General features: G+C 49.5%; 1 protein-coding gene across 1 annotated transcript; it reads right to left on the bottom strand.

Annotated features, from left to right (window-relative positions):
• Positions 1-15,004: 15,004 nt before the first annotated feature.
• Positions 15,005-16,207, bottom strand: LOC120688797 (putative nuclease HARBI1). Its single transcript, XM_039971169.1, has one exon. The coding sequence runs from the start codon at positions 16,205-16,207 to the stop codon at positions 15,005-15,007; it is 1,203 nt and encodes a 400-aa protein (XP_039827103.1).
• Positions 16,208-16,899: the final 692 nt, after the last annotated feature.

The following is a 16,899-nucleotide window of genomic DNA, read 5'->3' as shown; positions in this document are numbered from 1 at the left end:
TCTGATAGTCAGCCTATAGATTGGATCATGTAGCCTAGCACTACAGGTCAAAAGGCGTTAGGGCGGCAATCAAATTAAAAGCACTGCGCATGCTTGAATTGATATAGATATATGCGTGGGCCTTAGATGTGCGTACTCGGATCCTATCCTAGTACAACTACAGATGGAGCATAAGCATACACAATGAAAAAACCGAGTTTGCAATATATATATAAATATACACACACACACACTAGGTAATTAGTACTATGACGAGTAAGAGAATTCGAACTGTGGATTGATTATTACTTACGTCGGCGGCTGGGACATGAGACCGGACCTGAGAAGGAGGTCGAAGCCTATCCATTCTTCACTAAGAGAGGCGTTAAAAAATGGGGTCGACCAAAAGAAGTTTCGCAGGTCATACAAATCGTTCGCATGGGACACCATCCCAGTTGAACGATACAGTCCTATACCGGAAATCTTGATTTCTCCGGAAGGAACGATGACGTAGCTTTCTTTGTGGCCGAGGGCGCCAATGGCCACGCCTTGCGCTCTGGCCAATGCAAGCATACGGATGAGGTTTCTGCAAAACAAGAAGACGAAGATGCATGTATGAGTGATAGATGAGAGACCCTCTCTTCCCCTTTGCTTTCCACATGCAAATACTAGTGAGGTAAAGAGATGAGTCTATATATATATATATATATATGTACACGCACCTCACTGTTCTTCTCCAGAACGTGCTCAACTGTAGCATTTCAGCATCTTCGAAGAAACTAATGACTTGATCAGGATGGTTCTCGATTTGTTCGCAGAGGGAACTGCTGAACCTCTCGTATGCCAGAACCCACTTTCCGATTTTGGGGCAATAAGCGGTGAAGTAAACTTCGAGCACGGCTTCATGGTCCAGTTGGGAGGTCTTTTCAACGACATTGTAACAGGTCTCTTCCTGAGACGACTCTAGTATAATGAACGTTGCATCATGCGGGACAATATCATTATTGTCGCCGAGATGAAACCAAAAGGTGCCATCGACAATGCTGTCGCCTCTCTTGTAATCGAACTGGAAGGCCTTGACGATTCCACCAACGACAGTCTGCATTTGATTATATTGTTCGCAGTATTATTAGTGAACCAACGCAAGCTACAAAGGCAGTATTAGCACTATTAGAAGAAACATAACAAGCTTGCGTGTCCAACTCATGTGGCCTGGAGAGAAGTGCATGCATGCGTGCATTGTGCGGCAAACAAAAGAGAAAAATGTAGATCGAGACAAAATAAAGAGAATAAAGAGAAAAATGCGCCAGAAAACGTTGTTAGAGAGGAAAAACTAGTTAAACTATCTACCTGTGTTGCGGTGCCTTGGTTGCGCGGATCATTACGCCTCCAAGCAAAATCTCGCCGCAGGTACACTAGCCGATCAGCAAGCACTTGATAAATCCCTTGCTGCCTCGACATCGATCTGTCGCGAGTTGGGAGTAGCTTCTTGCTTCTCTGCATCAAGTTGTGTGGAAGACGAATTAGAAACGAAGAGATGCCGAGAAAGCAAACCAATAATCATATCGATGCATGCTACTGTTTGCATCCAAACCTTGCTTAGGTCGTGGTTGCTAGGAACACTCACGTCTCCTAGTCCAGCCGCGCCATGGGTGATGCGTGCAGCCTGCAGTGGGATCTATCGGAGGAGCACAAGAAGACGGGCGGAGGCGACTGGATAGAGCAGCCGAGCATGCGAGAGGAGACGCGCAATATTGAAGAAGCCGGGTGTGGGGTAGGTGCACGGCACTTATTCGCTTCTTGCATGCCAGCTCCCGTGTGAGGGAGAGGGTTGGCAGGCTTGCAGCCTATACCCTTGAGCCCCCGGGTAGGCCTGTGTCCTCTCGGATCCTCCTTGATTCATTTGATTCCAAAGGACCAAAGGAAACTCACCAGCTGCAGCTCCGCTCAGGCCAGCATGCATTCATGGAGCATGGGCACAGAAAGGCTCTCTCTCTCACCACTGACCACGCTAGCAACCAAGCTCACTTTCGGCTCTTGCCAGAGTCTTCGTAGACGGACGCGCGCACGAAAGTTGTGCTAGCTATTACGACCCTGTCGCACCCTGTAACCCCAACATTTACAATAAATAATCCATTTTTTACCACCTAACCGAGCCTGATTGTGGCCATGGAAATCAAAATTCACCTGATACTTTGACAATTAGAGTATGGAAATTGGATAAATCTAGCCTTGAGCTGGTTTCAAATGTGCGTTTGCATACACTACTACAGACCGGCACATCACCGCCGCCACCATCACCGCCGGTTTACTCCCGGGCCGGCGGTGAAGGTGCATCACCGCCGCCCGGGAGTAGGTGGCGTTCGGAGCCGGCCGGAGCTGTTGGGGCAGGCGGTGAAGGTGGCTATCACCGCCGGCCCGTGGCTTAAGCCGGCGGTGATGCCACCTCCGGGCATCACCGCCGGTTGGTGGCTTAGGCCGGCGGTGAAGCCCCCCTGTCACCGCCGCTTCATGGCTTGAGCCGGCGGTGATGTGCCCCCCTACAAAACCCTCCCCCCCTTCTTCTTTCCCGCGGCCTCCCTCATTTCTACCCCTTTCCTCTTCATTTCTTCACCATTTTGGCACCCCAATTTCACCCAAGATGGCATAGAGGCTCTAATTTGTCTCCATTAGTTTGATCTATAGTACATGACTCCCATCCACTTCGATTTCCTGCTCGTTTCGTCTGCTAGATTTGTCGTTTGGGGTGATGAGATGAAATGGGCTAATTTTGTTAATTTTTGTGTAGCTTTTGACTCCATTGGTGATAATGAGAGTTCATTGGTGAAGCAATTGCGCGTGAAGATCATTGGTGATCAAGAGGCATCGTTGTATGGAATTTTATGCCAATTTGAAAGAATATTAGAATTGTAAATAGGTTTGAAAGAATATTAAAATTATTCATTTCCCGCAGATGGATCGCAGCTGGATGTACCAACGGACGGAGGGAGGCATATTTAAGACGGGCGTAGATAGTTTCATCACGACCGCTAGGGCGCACATCTCAGCCAATGCAGCGGCTCTAGGGTACATACACTGCCCGTGCAGGGATTGCAATAACCTGAAGCAGTTCCAGAATGCCGAGCAGATCCGTTGCCATCTGCTATGCAGGGGTTTCATGCCTAACTATCAGATTTGGAATAAGCACGGGCAGCGTGGTGAGAACTTACCCGAGGACCCCTCGGTACACTCAGTGCGGTGGAGCGGCACCGGTAGCACCCAACCGGCATGCCAGCATGAAACGTGCTGGAGGGAGACACTACGCATCCAGCGGGTGATGACTCAGTGTTGCCAGAGGATGATGTTGGTCCTGAGGGGACCTTAGTAGATAAGGATGCGTTTGATGCCCTGGACCAGATGATACGTGATGTTGAGCCCGAAAACCTTGATGACCGCAAACTGAAGAAGCTGGAGCAGATGAGGAAGGATGCAAAGACACCCCTATACTCGGGAGCATCAGTGAGCAAACTGGAGGCGGACCTTATGCTGATGCGGCTGAAGTCAAACAACGGCGGTATGCCAGACAAAGGGTTCAATGAGTTGCTAGGTGTAGTGCATAAACTGCTGCCCTCAGACAATGAGCTGCCGGAGAACACGTATAAGGCGATGCAAATGATCTGTCCCCTAGGGCTGGAAGTGCAAAAAATCCACGCATGTCGCCACGATTGCATATTGTTTCGTGGCGATTATGCAGAGCTGGATGAGTGTCCGGTTTGCAAAGCTTCACGGTATAGCTCGGACGCAGCAGCCAAGTTGAAGTGCAAGCGTGAAGAAAGACCGGTGGCGAAGGTCGTGTGGTATTTCCCTATAATACCACGTCTGAAAAGGTTATTCGCGAACAAGGAGACAGCGAAGATGATGAGGTGGCATGCTGAAGAACGCGTGAATGATGGAAAACTCAGGCTCCTGGCAGATGCAGCTCAGTGGAGGACTATTAACAGTAAATACTAGAAGACTTTTGCTAAAGAAATCAGGAATGTAAGGTTCGGTATAAGTACGGATGGGATGTGCCCCTTCAACATGGTTAGCAGCAAACACAACACTTGACCAGTTACGCTATGCATTTACAACCTTCCGCCCTGTCTTTGTATGAAGTGAACGTACCTGATGATGCCTTTATTGATCCAAGGCCCGAGGCAGCTGGGCAATGATATCGATGTGTTTCTAGAGCCTCTGGTCGACGATCTACTGAAACTGTGGAACGACGGTGCCCAAGTTTGGGACGAGTACAAGAGGGAACACTTCCAGCTCAAAGCTATTCTTTTCGTGTCCATCACGAACCTGCCCGGACTTGGCAGGTTAGCGGGGCTAGCGACAAGAGGATACAAGGCATGTGTCATATGCCTTGACGATATTGATGCAACATGGTTGTCAAACAGTGGTAAGATGGTATACATGGGTCACCGAAGTTCCTACCCATTAGTCACCCTTACCGCCGGCTGAAGAAATCGTTCAACGGGATGGCCGATGACCGTCCCGCTCTGCAGTATCTCGATGGGAGGCAGATTTTTAAGATCATGAAGAAACTAAAAGTCGTGTTGGGAAAGAGCCAAGGAAGTGTGAAGGCACCGTCCGGATCTTTGTTCAAAACGAATTCAATCCTATTCAGGCTCCCTTATTGGCAGTTCTTGATTGTACGTCACGCTCTTGATGGGATGCACATAACAAAGAACCTGTGCGAGAGCTTGCTTGGCCTCTTGATGGGCTCGAAGGTCGGCACGAGCAAAGATGGACTAGATACTCGACTGGACATGCAACGATGAATTTGAGGCCAGAGTTGCATCCCGTCGAGCAGCCTGATGGCTCAAAGAAGCTTCCGGTGGTGTTGGCACTCGCTAAACACATCTTCTGAACCTGAAAATAAATCATAAAATGAACTTAGACATAGGCATAGTGCATAATACGCTGACATATTCCATGAGTTTTGGTGCTCAAGCAATGTTGCAGGTATGGCCGGATCTCACTAAATTTTACAGGTAAAAGAAGCATACCAAAGAGAAGGCAAAGAAAGGCCTGGCGCCGGCCACTCGGCAGGGCCGGCCGCCCCAGGGTGGGCTGGCCGACCCACCTCAGCCCAGCCAAGGCCAGGGCCAGGACTGTCCAAGGGCCATCCCCAAGGGGGTCAATCCATGGCACGCCGTTCCAAACCGTCCGATGCCAGCGGAAGGCCCTGATCAAGAGCACAGGGATCCAATAGCCCACCTGTCAGAGGTGATCCGTGGCACGCGATCTAGGACAACTTCAGGGGATGCATCTGAGCCGCCCACGTTACGACGGTTGGACAACCGCCATCATCCAAGGGCCGCCCGACCCCTATGGAGCCGCCCGCCCCGCCAACCGTCGCGCCAAGTCACTGCATGCTGTCAAAGTAACCGCCAAGGAAGCTCCTTGCAATCTGGAGCGTCGGTGAGGCGAACTGCCTGAGATGGAGGGCCGGCCGCCCCCGTCGTGGCCGCCCGGCCCCACCTAGGCCGGCCGACCCTATCCTCTGCCGCCCGGCGCTTGCTCCACTCCCAAGTCACTTCAAGCTATAAATAGGACCCCCTGGGGTCAGTCCTAAGCACGGAGAAGAAGAGCTCAAGTAGCACTCAAGTGTTCCAAGTGTATATTTAGAATAGAGTGTGAGTATAGAGCCAAAGAGGAGGAGGAGTAGCGGAGTCTCCATCCTCTGAAGTTGTAGCTGCAGAGCTTTGGTCTTCCGGCGTGTACCTCTTCCGGGTCCGGTAACTTTATAGTTCCAGTAATACTTTTCAGCATTTTACTCTTCTTAGTTTGTGTGTGTTTGTGGGTTCCTAGCAGCTTGCCTCGCGTACGGCGATTTCCTCATTTCGCCGTATGCCAGGGGCACACAGCGAAGCCCATTTAGCACACGGCGAAAACTTCGCCGTGGGTGGCCGACGGCGAAGCGCCGACGGCAGCCACTGCCACGGCGAAGAGGGTGTTCGCCGTGTGTCATATATCGGGCACACGGCGAACACATTCGCCGTGTATTATTCATGGCACACGGCAAAATAAAGATAACAAACGGTGTCGGCCGGAGTTGACGGTGGCGGGGTCGACTTTGCCGTGTGCTAACCGTGTGACACACGGCGAAGATTACATACTTCGCCGTGTGCCGCGGGCCCTGGGCACACGGCGAAGGCGAGAGATTTGCCGTGTGCCTACAGTGTGACACACGGCGTAGTCCTTGTTGGGGCCCAGGTGGCAGCATACTTCACCATGTGCCAAGGCCCGCGGCACACGACAAAGGCAGGTCAGTTCGCCGTGCGCCGCCGCCTGGCACACGGCGAATTGTGGTCACTTTGCCGTGTGCCATGGGCTTGGCACACGGCAAAGTGACCAGAAACAACCTGTTTTTTTTGTTTTTTCACGTTTAAAGTACCCACTCAAATCATATATCATAGATCATATATCACAACAAGAACATGCAATATATATATATATAATGACAAACCACAAATTCACAAGTCAACGCATAAATTAAGTTCACAAGTTTACAAATCCACAAATCCTTATTGAAAATCCTCCTAGCATCATCAAGTTTACTTCCATAGAGGCACAAATTAACAAGTTCATGGCTGAGGTGGATCGTCGAACGGCGGTGGGGCGTTGAGATGATGTGGCAACATGTTTTGTACGCCCGGCGACAATTCTGGCATATTCGATGCCGTCGATAGATTCTGCAAAAAATGTAAGACAGTAAATTGCAGGTGAGACAAAAACCAAGTTCTCAAGTTATAATTCATGAGAGGAGCTTAAAGATCCAACCGCTGTAGAGAGGTCGAAGCAGGTAAAGGGTCAGATGTAAAAAGAGCAACTCAATCTTGCAAGGAAAAACTTTATCCAAGAATATAACTTGGTTAACGAAAAAAAATCGCAAAGCAAGAAGCTGACAGGAGCTCTATATATATATATATATATATATATATATATATATATATATATATATATATATATATATATATATATATATATATATATATATATATATATATATAGCGTCTTGCTTTTTTCCTCCCTCATGCCAAGATCAAAGATCTAGCGATCTAGCTTCTAGGAGAAGAAATCTCATAACCAAAAGCTAAGACCTTCGAGCTCAGGGAAAGAAGATCCAGATACACACATATAGAAAGCAACAAAAACGAAAATCAAGTCTAAATATGTAAGTCCCCTAAATCGTTAAGTGAGTAATGTAAGTCACAATCTCTAAGTCTAAAGTTCTCTAAGTATCTAATACTTCAAAAGAAACTAAAGGGTTTTCAAGATACTCACCGGAGGAGTAGTAGGAGTAGGAACCACAAGGAAGGCTGGGATGGGATTACCCATTTGGACAGAAAGACTTCGAATGTAGTTGTACATCTGGGCCATCTCGGCCGCCTGCTTCTGCTCGTTCTCTTGTCGTAATCTCCTCTCTTCGGCCAACGCCGCCTCGTATGCCGCCTTTGGCGCTAGCATTTGGTTCTACAATATTTCATGACAATGTTACAATACAAATCAAATATATGTACAAAACAAACGAACTATGAATAAATAAGAAATAACCTAAATTTCCTGCACTTGGAGCTGCGACGCGGACAGCCATGGGCGTATGGCCGGGCTATTGGCCGTGCTCCTCGCTCGAATCTGGGAGAGGGTGGGAGTGCTGGCCATGTCTACAAGGCCGTCGCCAATATAGTAGCGCCCATGTTTCTTGCCTCCTCCCGCCATCATAATGACTTCTCCATCAAGGGGCTGGGTCCTCGGATCCCAGTCTGGCCCATGGACCTGTCTTCCCATCTCTGTGTACGCTTGGATACGATTGTGGACGGACGGGTTGCTGTACGCCGAGGGCGGGTCGTCAGGGTTGTAGGTGACGTTGGATGTCGCCTTACCCTTGCGGGCCAGAGCCCATCCCACGAACGGGGTGCACTCCTGGCCTTGATGTGAGGACGACTGCGAAAAAGGAAGAAGTTGATTACAAATTATGCTGAATTGAATGTTAGATTAGAGAAATGAGTCTGTGTAGTGTGTACCCATCTAGCCCTGTACTCGTCGTTGTTGAGGCTGCCTTGATGGTGCGCTGGACCTGGCATCAACAATCGCCGCTGACGGCCAGCGTCGTGCTTCTCCTTCCACTCCAGGTCGAACCACTTGTCCACTATGCGCTCCCAGCACACGGTATCATTACGACACCCCCACGCAGGAACCTACACGTGATCAAATGCATGATAAGTAAGAAGAGAGACATTTAACGATGTTTTTAATTTTATAATAAATTTAAACTTACCTGTAAGTATTGCTCTCGGATCAGCTTCAACTCTCTCGCCTCAGGCTTCCCGATCTTCCGCTTTAGGAAAAGTGCACAAAAGTTGATGACGCACTGGACTTGCACCTCATAATGCATGTCCTTGACGAGTTTAACGCATCAATTGTCAGCCACAATCGCCGCCCGCTCCTCGTATCCCTCATCACACCTATAAAAATCCTGCATATAAAGACGATGGATCATGTCATCATTGAAAAAATGTTGAATGAATGTGATGTATTCACCATTTTTTGGCGGAAAAAACTTACCCAGAGCTCGCCCTTTACCCGCTCCACCTTGTTCTCAAAGGCTCTGCTGCTCCGATCCAACTAATCGTTGTTGGCGGCGATGTAGTGGTCCCACGTCCAGGCCAGCTCGTATCGTCCTTGATAGTGGACCAGGCCTGGGAAGTGCTCCCTGCACAAAAGACCCAGGATGCCATTGACCTTGCGTTTGTGAGCACCGCCATTGAGGACAGCCCAACTCCTACAATCATTGATTAAGAGAAAATATTAGTTTGTACTGTAATTTTCGAGTTAGAAAATGAAAAAGGTTGTAATAACATGTCAAATTACTTACATATCCCAGCACGGTCGAATCAGCAGGCGCAAGGCAATAGGTATTGGCCTATCTGGGAGTCGCGAGGGACCTCGCAACCAGACAGTCGCGAGGGACCTTGCAACGATGAATTTGAGGCCAGAGCTGCATCCCGTCGAGCAGCCTGATGGCTCAAAGAAGCTTCCGGTGGTGTTGGCACTCGCTAAACACATCTTCTGAACCTGAAAATAAATCATAAAATGAACTTAGACATAGGCATAGTGCATAATACGCTGACATATTCCATGAGTTTTGGTGCTCAAGCAATGTTGCAGGTATGGCCGGATTTCACTAAATTTTACAGGTAAAAGAAGCATACCAAAGAGAAGGCAAAGAAAGGCCTGGCGCCGGCCACTCGGCAGGGCCGGCCGCCCCAGGGTGGGCCGGCCGACCCACCTCAGCCCAGCCAAGGCCAGGGCCAGGACTGTCCAAGGGCCATCCCCAAGGGGGTCAATCCATGGCACGCCGTTCCAAACCGTCCGATGCCAGCGGAAGGCCCTGATCAAGAGCACAGGGATCCAATAGCCCACCTGTCAGAGGTGATCCGTGGCACACGATCTAGGACAACTTCAGGGGATGCATCTGAGCCGCCCACGTTACGGCGTTTGGCCAACCGCCATCATCCAAGGGCTGCCCGCCCCCTATGGAGCCGCTCGCCCCGCCAACCGTCGCGCCAAGTCACTGCATGCTGTCAGAGTAACCGCCAAGGAAGCTCCTTGCAATCTGGAGTGTCGGTGAGGCGAACCGCCTGAGATGGAGGGCCGGCCGCCCCCGTCGTGGCCACCCGGCCCCACCTGGGCCGGCCGACCCTATCCTCTGCCGCCCGGCGCTTGCTCCACTCCCAAGTCACTTCAAGCTATAAATAGGACCCCCTGGGGTCAGTCCTAAGCACGGAGAAGAAGAGCTCAAGCAGCACTCAAGTGTTCCAAGTGTATATTTAGAATAGAGTGTGAGTATAGAGCCAAAGAGGAGGAGTAGCGGAGTCTCCGTCCTCTGAAGTTGTAGCTGCGGAGCTTTGGTCTTCCGGCCTGTACCTCTTCCGGGTCCGGTAACTTTATAGTTCCAGTAATACTTTTCAGCATTTTACTCTTCTTAGTTTGTGTGTGTTTGTGGGTTCCTAGCAGCTTGCCTCGCGTACAGAGGCAAGTGCGTTACCGTGAGAATAGGCATGGTGCTTAGTCTCGTAGTTTCCTAGGGAGCTACCTGGGTACCCGGTCCGGAGGTAGGTAGCAGGTGCTGACAGCCCTGTCTATCCATAGTAATCCCCACGTGAGACCTGGTCACTGGCGATCTGAAGCTTAACAGCGCTAGACTGCCTCTAGTTGCTGCGGCGGTCCAAAACAAACATTCAAGCCTAAGGAGTATTGTGTTGACTAGATTACTAGACCCTTATCTTCACTCGCATATCTAGCTGTCTTGACTTCTCCCGTCAATCCATCTCCATCTACCCTAGGTAACTTAGGATCATAGTTAGCCACTTCCGCTCCCTGTGGATTTCGATACCCTGGAATACCACCTAGGTGAAGGCTACTGCGATATCCGTTCACTTGCGGATTCATTTCTGTCGGTGATAAGATACGCCAACAAGCTTTCTGGCGCCGTTGCCGGGGAGTGACACGCTGCGCTAGCTACGAACCCTAGTTGCCAATTACCCGTCCGTCATGGACTCCACACCTATCTACACCCGATTAGCCCCACAGAGCGATCTGTTGGAGCCACCATCCACCTCATATACCATTACCGCCCCATCATATGAGATCCGCTCTGATCTCATTGACAAGATCCAGAACACTCCATTTAGAGGCGAGGCAGAGGAAAACCCCTACACCCACCTACGAGATTTCGAAGCCCTATGTAATACCTTTCGAATCAAAGGAGTACCCCCTGAGGCCATCCGTTGGAAACTTTTCCTATTCTCTCTAGACGGAGCTGCCAAAAAATGGTACGATAGATACGCTGGGACTGTAGGAGGAGATTGGGGACGTTTGAAGGAAGAATTATGTGGAAGATACTTCCCCTTATCCAAAATTCGAACGTATAGAGCGAAGATCATAGCCTTCACCCAAGATGAAGGAGAATCTCTTGGACACGCCTGGGAGCGAATGTGCACGTACTTCTACGATGGCCCAAACCTAGGTATATCCGAGTCAATCATGCTGCAGCATTTTGTTGGCGGCCTCACCCCACAATGGGCATTGACCGTCGACACTTCCGCTGGCGGTGCCTTCGTTAGCAAAACACCTACGGAAGGGAAAGAGCTCATTGAGCGTATCATTCAGAACCTCAAAGACCATCCCCCTGTAGAAGTCAAAACAGCCCAATCCGTAGACATTCCTCTACTTATCGAACCCTCTCTAGAGCCAAAACCGCCAGAGCCTCGAGAGGCCCAAGAAGAAGATTCTGGATCATTTTTCTACTGCCCTATAGAGCCCGATATCTTCGAAGAAGACATCGTGCCTAATCCGCCGCTCTCCGATGAGGAAGAGCGGGTGAGCTCTGACTTTGGCAACCTGACGGCTCTGCCAACTGAACAGGTCACCCAGAAAGGGCAGCAGTACTCAGACCCCCTGACTGAGGATGAACTCCTAATTAAGAGGGAGGAACTGAGGAGCCTCACGGCTATTTTAAGTCGGGAAATGGCTGAAGAGCGTCCCCCTGGCCTAACCATCAGGATAGAGCCTTACCCAAACACCATTCAGTGCGTCATGGCAAACACTACCATCAAAGCTAGATATGATCAAGCCGCACGAATCAACATCATATCTGAGGAAGTGAGGAAAACCCTATTTCCGGATGTCTCTTTGACATACTCAGACACACAGCTTCACTTAGAGACATCATCGCTTCTCCCAGCCTTAGGGTCCTTCGAAGCCGTCAATCTCCTCGTAGGAGGACTGCCCATCACTCTAGAATTTCACGTCTTCGAAATCCCAGACCCTTTAGGAGATTTTGTTCTTTTAAACTTCCCGCTAAAAGAACTCATCCGATCAGCAAAAGCTGATGAGCCCATCCGAGTCTCAGTAGGGAACGATTCTGTCCATGTAGACTATGCCCGAGCTCTAAACTCTAAAGTAGAATCCCCAGCTTATCACAACCCCACTGAGGATGCCTTCACTGGCGGATGGATAGAGCCCCCAGCTCTAAGAGAAGAAGACATAGCCCACTTCAACCAGGAGGAAGTTGTTGAGGACTTTGTAGACCTCGATGAAACCGAAGTCCCCAAACCCACGCAAGTAGAGCTCAAGCCCTTGCCACCCGGACTAAAATATGTCTTCCTCCATAATGACCGCAACACCCCCGCCATCATTAGTGATGCCTTGATGGAGGAAGAGACAGGGCAGCTGGTCGCCCTTCTCGAAAAATACAAATCGGTCATAGGCTACTTCCTTAAGGACCTCAAGGGAATTAGCCCATCTCTCTGCATGCACCGTATCCCCATGGAGCCCGAGCACACTCCCACCAGGGAGCACCAGTGACGGCTAAACGACGCGATGCGAGAGGTAGTGAAGAAGGAAGTCCTTAAACTCCTCCACGCCGGGATCATTTACCCTATCTCAGACAGCAAATGGGTGAGTCCCGTGCAAGTAGTTCCGAAAAAGGGAGGAATGACGATCGTGGAGAACGAGAAAAATGAGCTCATCCCACAACAGACTGTCACCAGATGGCGGATGTGCATCGACTATAGGAAACTCAACAAAGCCACCCGGAAGGACCACTTCCCGCTACCGTTCATTGACGAAATGCTTGAACGGTTAGCGAATCATTCATTCTTTTGCTTCCTGGATGGATATTCTGGGTATCATCAGATCCCGATCCATCTAGACGACCAGAGAAAAACCACCTTTACATGCCCCTACGGCACTTTTGCCTACAGGCGCATGTCCTTTGGACTTTGCAATGCAACCGCTTCCTTCCAGCGATGCATGACAGCTATCTTCTCCGATTTGATTGAGCAGATCATGGAGGTCTTTATGGACGATTTTACTGTTTACGGAAAGACCTTCGAGAATTGCTTAATCAACTTAGAGAAGGTGTTTAAACGCTGCAAGGAAGTAGACCTTGTCCTGAACTGGGAGAAGTGTCATTTTATGGTGCGCGAAGGAATCGTTCTAGGGCACCTCATCTCTGAGAGGGGGATAGAAGTTGACAAGGCCAAAATCCAAGTCATAGAATCCTTACCCCTGCCCGTGAACATCAAGGGGATCAGAAGTTTCCTTGGCCACGCTGGATTCTATCCAAGATTCATCAAGGACTTCTCTCAGATAGCACGCCCATTGACAAACCCCTTAGCCAAGGACGTCCCCTTCGTATTCGACGAAGAATGCCTTCACGCCTTTAAGACCTTGAAGAAGGCACTCGTCTCAGCTCCCATCATCCAACCACCTGTTGGAGCTGTCTTAGGCCAAACCAAGGATAGAAAGCAGCATGCCATTTGCTATGCTAGCAAAACCCTCACTGGTGCCGGGAGGCATGCCGGGTGATGGGCTACAACGTGCCCAGGGGGACTAAGGTGCTCGTGAACGCGTGGGCGATTGCGAGGGACCCAGGGCACTGGGAGAGCCCGGAGGAGTTCAAGCCGGAGAGGTTCGATGAGGGGCCAGCGGCGCCTGCGTGGACTTCAAGGGCGCCGACTTCGAGTTCATCCCCTTCGGCGCCGGCCGGCGGATGTGCGCCGGCGCGGCGCTCGGGCTGGCCAACATGGAGGTCGCGCTCGCGGCGCTGCTCTACCACTTCGACTGGGAGCTTCCGGATGGAGGGGCGGCGGCGGTTGAGGAGCTTGACATGGGCGAGGCCCTTGGCATCACGGTGAAGAGGAAGTCCAAGCTCGTGCTGCGCGCTACGCGCTACGCCACGGATCCCATGCGCGTACTGACATTCCATTCCCCCTCGATCGATCGCTGTCTGTGTATGTCGTATCACCGAACACTTAGGCCTCCTCCAATGCCTCACACAGTGCCGGCTCATGCAGACTTTTTTACCGACGTGGAAGAAAGAGAACGCGAGAAAGCAACACGCTAGCGCGCCTGCAAGAGCTAGCTCGCACAGCTCCCCGTAAAGCCCACCGTCTCTGACAAATACTGTGCAGCCGGTGATTTCTCTTATTTTATTCTCTCTCACCGCCACGTCGAGTAGCTCATGGCTACAGTTGTTGGAGGCGGCCTTAGAGCAGCTCCAGCGTGGGGTAGAGAGAAAAATAGGAACCCGCACACATCATATGGGTGCTGGGAGGATTGATTCGGTCCAGCGTTAAGCAACAGCAGGCACCTCCCGTCCCTAAATAATAAAACAATTCCACTCCCACCTTCCGTTTCTTCCCGCGGGGACTTGCCATGGTCGTCTCCTCCCTCTTCCAATCCACGCCAGATCCAATCGGGGGAAGGGCGCCACCAGCTAGATCCATCGAGGGGGAGTCGTTGCGCCCTCATCTCGCGCTGCTACGCCCTCATCTCGCTCCGCTTCCATGCGCTCGTCAAGTCCGCGTCGACTGCGTCATCCCCGACGAGGCACCGCCGCACTCCGCACCCTCGGCGTCCGGCTCCCCGCAGTACCAGTGGATGGCGCCAGGGCCGCCGGCCACGGGTACCCCAACGCGGGGCAGCGCATCGCACGTCATGCTGGGCGACATCACCAGAGTCATCCACGCGCTCGGCCAGATCTACGCAGGGACATGCATGGTATGGATTTTCAATAGTTTATTTCCTCTTCATCGGTCATCTATTTTGGTTGGTTCTGGTGGTTGAATTAAAAAAAAAGACAAGTATTCGTTGATCATTCTTGCTATTCAAGACTAAATAAGGTCACTTTCCATTAGTTCTAAATGCAAGATCTGGAGAATACTAGGGAACTAGTACAGATGGGGAGTTCATAATGCTAGATGGTGAACATAATACTACAAAGGATACAAATTACAGATTAAGAAAATTCCAAATTCTAGATCCTGAACATAATACTACACTAAGCTTATTCATCTCCAAATCTTTGCCATATATGCTCAACCAAGTCAGCCTTGAGTTGATGATGCTTTTCCCGATCATGAATGGCCTCATTTGCTTCAAGTACTCTAGAGAACTCATTAATTGGTCCATGAGCGAACCCTACCAATGGCTAAGAAGTTCCCTGCTCATAGTGCTCATTTTCTGCCCTTATGTCATAAGGCTCGTTGTCATTAAATCGAACCTGGTAGGAATCCCTTTCATCTTCAACTATCATGTTGTGGAGTATAATACATGCATACATGATGTCTGTCAGTGTGTCTTCATTCCAAAAGCGAGCAGGGCCTCGTAATATTGCAAATCTAGCCTGTAAAACTCCGAATGCCCTCTCAACATCTTTTCTTGCAGCTTCTTGCTTTGTTGCAAACAATTTATGCTTCGCGCTGTAAGGCAATGGAATTGTTTTGACAAAAGCAGCCCACTCAGGATATATACCATCGGCTAGGTAGTACCCCATATTGTATTGATTGCCATTCACTGTGAACTGGGATGGCGGAGCGCTTCCTTGTAATATGTTTGTGAATAATGGTGACTGATTCAAGACATTAATGTCATTGTTTGAACCAGGCACACCAAAAAATGCATGCCATATCCACATATCATGCGAGGCAACAGCTTCGAGCATGATTGTTGGGACCTTATGATCACCACGAGTATACTGCCCTTTCCAAGCTACTGGGCAATTTTTCCATTGCCAATGCATGCAATCAACACTACCTAGCATGCCAGGGAACCCACGTGCTTCACCTATTTGTAGCAACCTTCTAATGTCATCTTCAGTGGGTCTTCTAAGATAATGTGCACCAAAATTCTCTCTAATGCCTTTCACAAATAAGGTCAAGCACTCAATGACAGTACTTTCTGCAATTCGCAGACCCTCATCTAATAGATCAGCAGGACTACCATAAGCCAACATGCGCATAGCAGCTGTGCACTTAAGTAGTGGTGAAAAACCTTTCTTCCCGAAGGCATCTCGACGTTGACGAAAATATGGAGACCACTCACCAAGGATCTGTACGATGCGCAGAAATATATGCATTCGCATCATGAATCTCCTCTGAAATTGAGCATCGGTATACACCGGGTTGCTGCAGAAGTAGTCAGCTTCTAACCGCTTGTTTGCATCTTCTCTATTTCGATCTATATACTTTTTCTTTGTTGGCTGGTTGGAGGCAGTAGCTAGATCAACTTGGATGCTTGCTTCAATCTCTTCTTCAATCTCTTCATCTATTTCTGCTTGAATCTCTGCTTCAAGTGGGTCATTCGTGAGCTCCCACATGAGCCTGTCAAGGTCACCATCTATTTCTGAAGACATTTTTGCTCTAGTGCAGCCTCTTGCTCCTACCCTCCACACTCTTTTATAGGTGCATGCATGGTCACAACGGCTAGTTTTACAACGGCTAGTTCACAGGAATCTAGAATCCAGTATCCTATGCCTTTCTGCAATGGCTTTTTTTTCTTTTCAGCACATATACAACGGCTAGTTCAAAGGAAACACAGAAGTAACTTGCATACATGAGTTACTGGAGCTAATACATGGATACATTCAGGATACATGCTAATACATAGTACTAGCTAATACATGGTACTTGGATACATTCAGGATACATGCTAATACATAGTACTTGGATACATGACTAATAACTACTTCTCTGCAGGGAATAGCTGGGACTGCAAATAACTCAATGCACTATCATGGCCTTGTTTCCGCTTATCGCTGTACCCTGTAGTATCTTCAGCCAACAAGTTCAGGTACTTTTCCAGCATTTCGACCTTTGTCTTCTCTATTGTTGCTTTTGCTGCCTTTTCCACGGCTTCTGCTCTCACCTTTGTTGCTTCATGATAAGCTTTCATTCTCTCTGCTTTAAGGCTTTCCAAACTCATTTCTGGTGTGAGCTTCTTCTCTTTCCCTTTCATTTTAGCTTTTGCTTTCTTCTGTCCTTCTGGTCGAGATCGCTCTACAGGCTCTCCATCCTCACTTTCCTGGTTTGAAGAAGATGTGTAAGC

This window comes from Panicum virgatum, chromosome 9N (genome assembly GCF_016808335.1).
Source record: "Panicum virgatum strain AP13 chromosome 9N, P.virgatum_v5, whole genome shotgun sequence".
Taxonomy (NCBI): Eukaryota; Viridiplantae; Streptophyta; class Magnoliopsida; order Poales; family Poaceae; genus Panicum; species Panicum virgatum.
The sequence above is the reverse complement of the archived record's forward strand: the minus strand, read 5'-3'. Positions and strand labels throughout refer to the sequence as shown.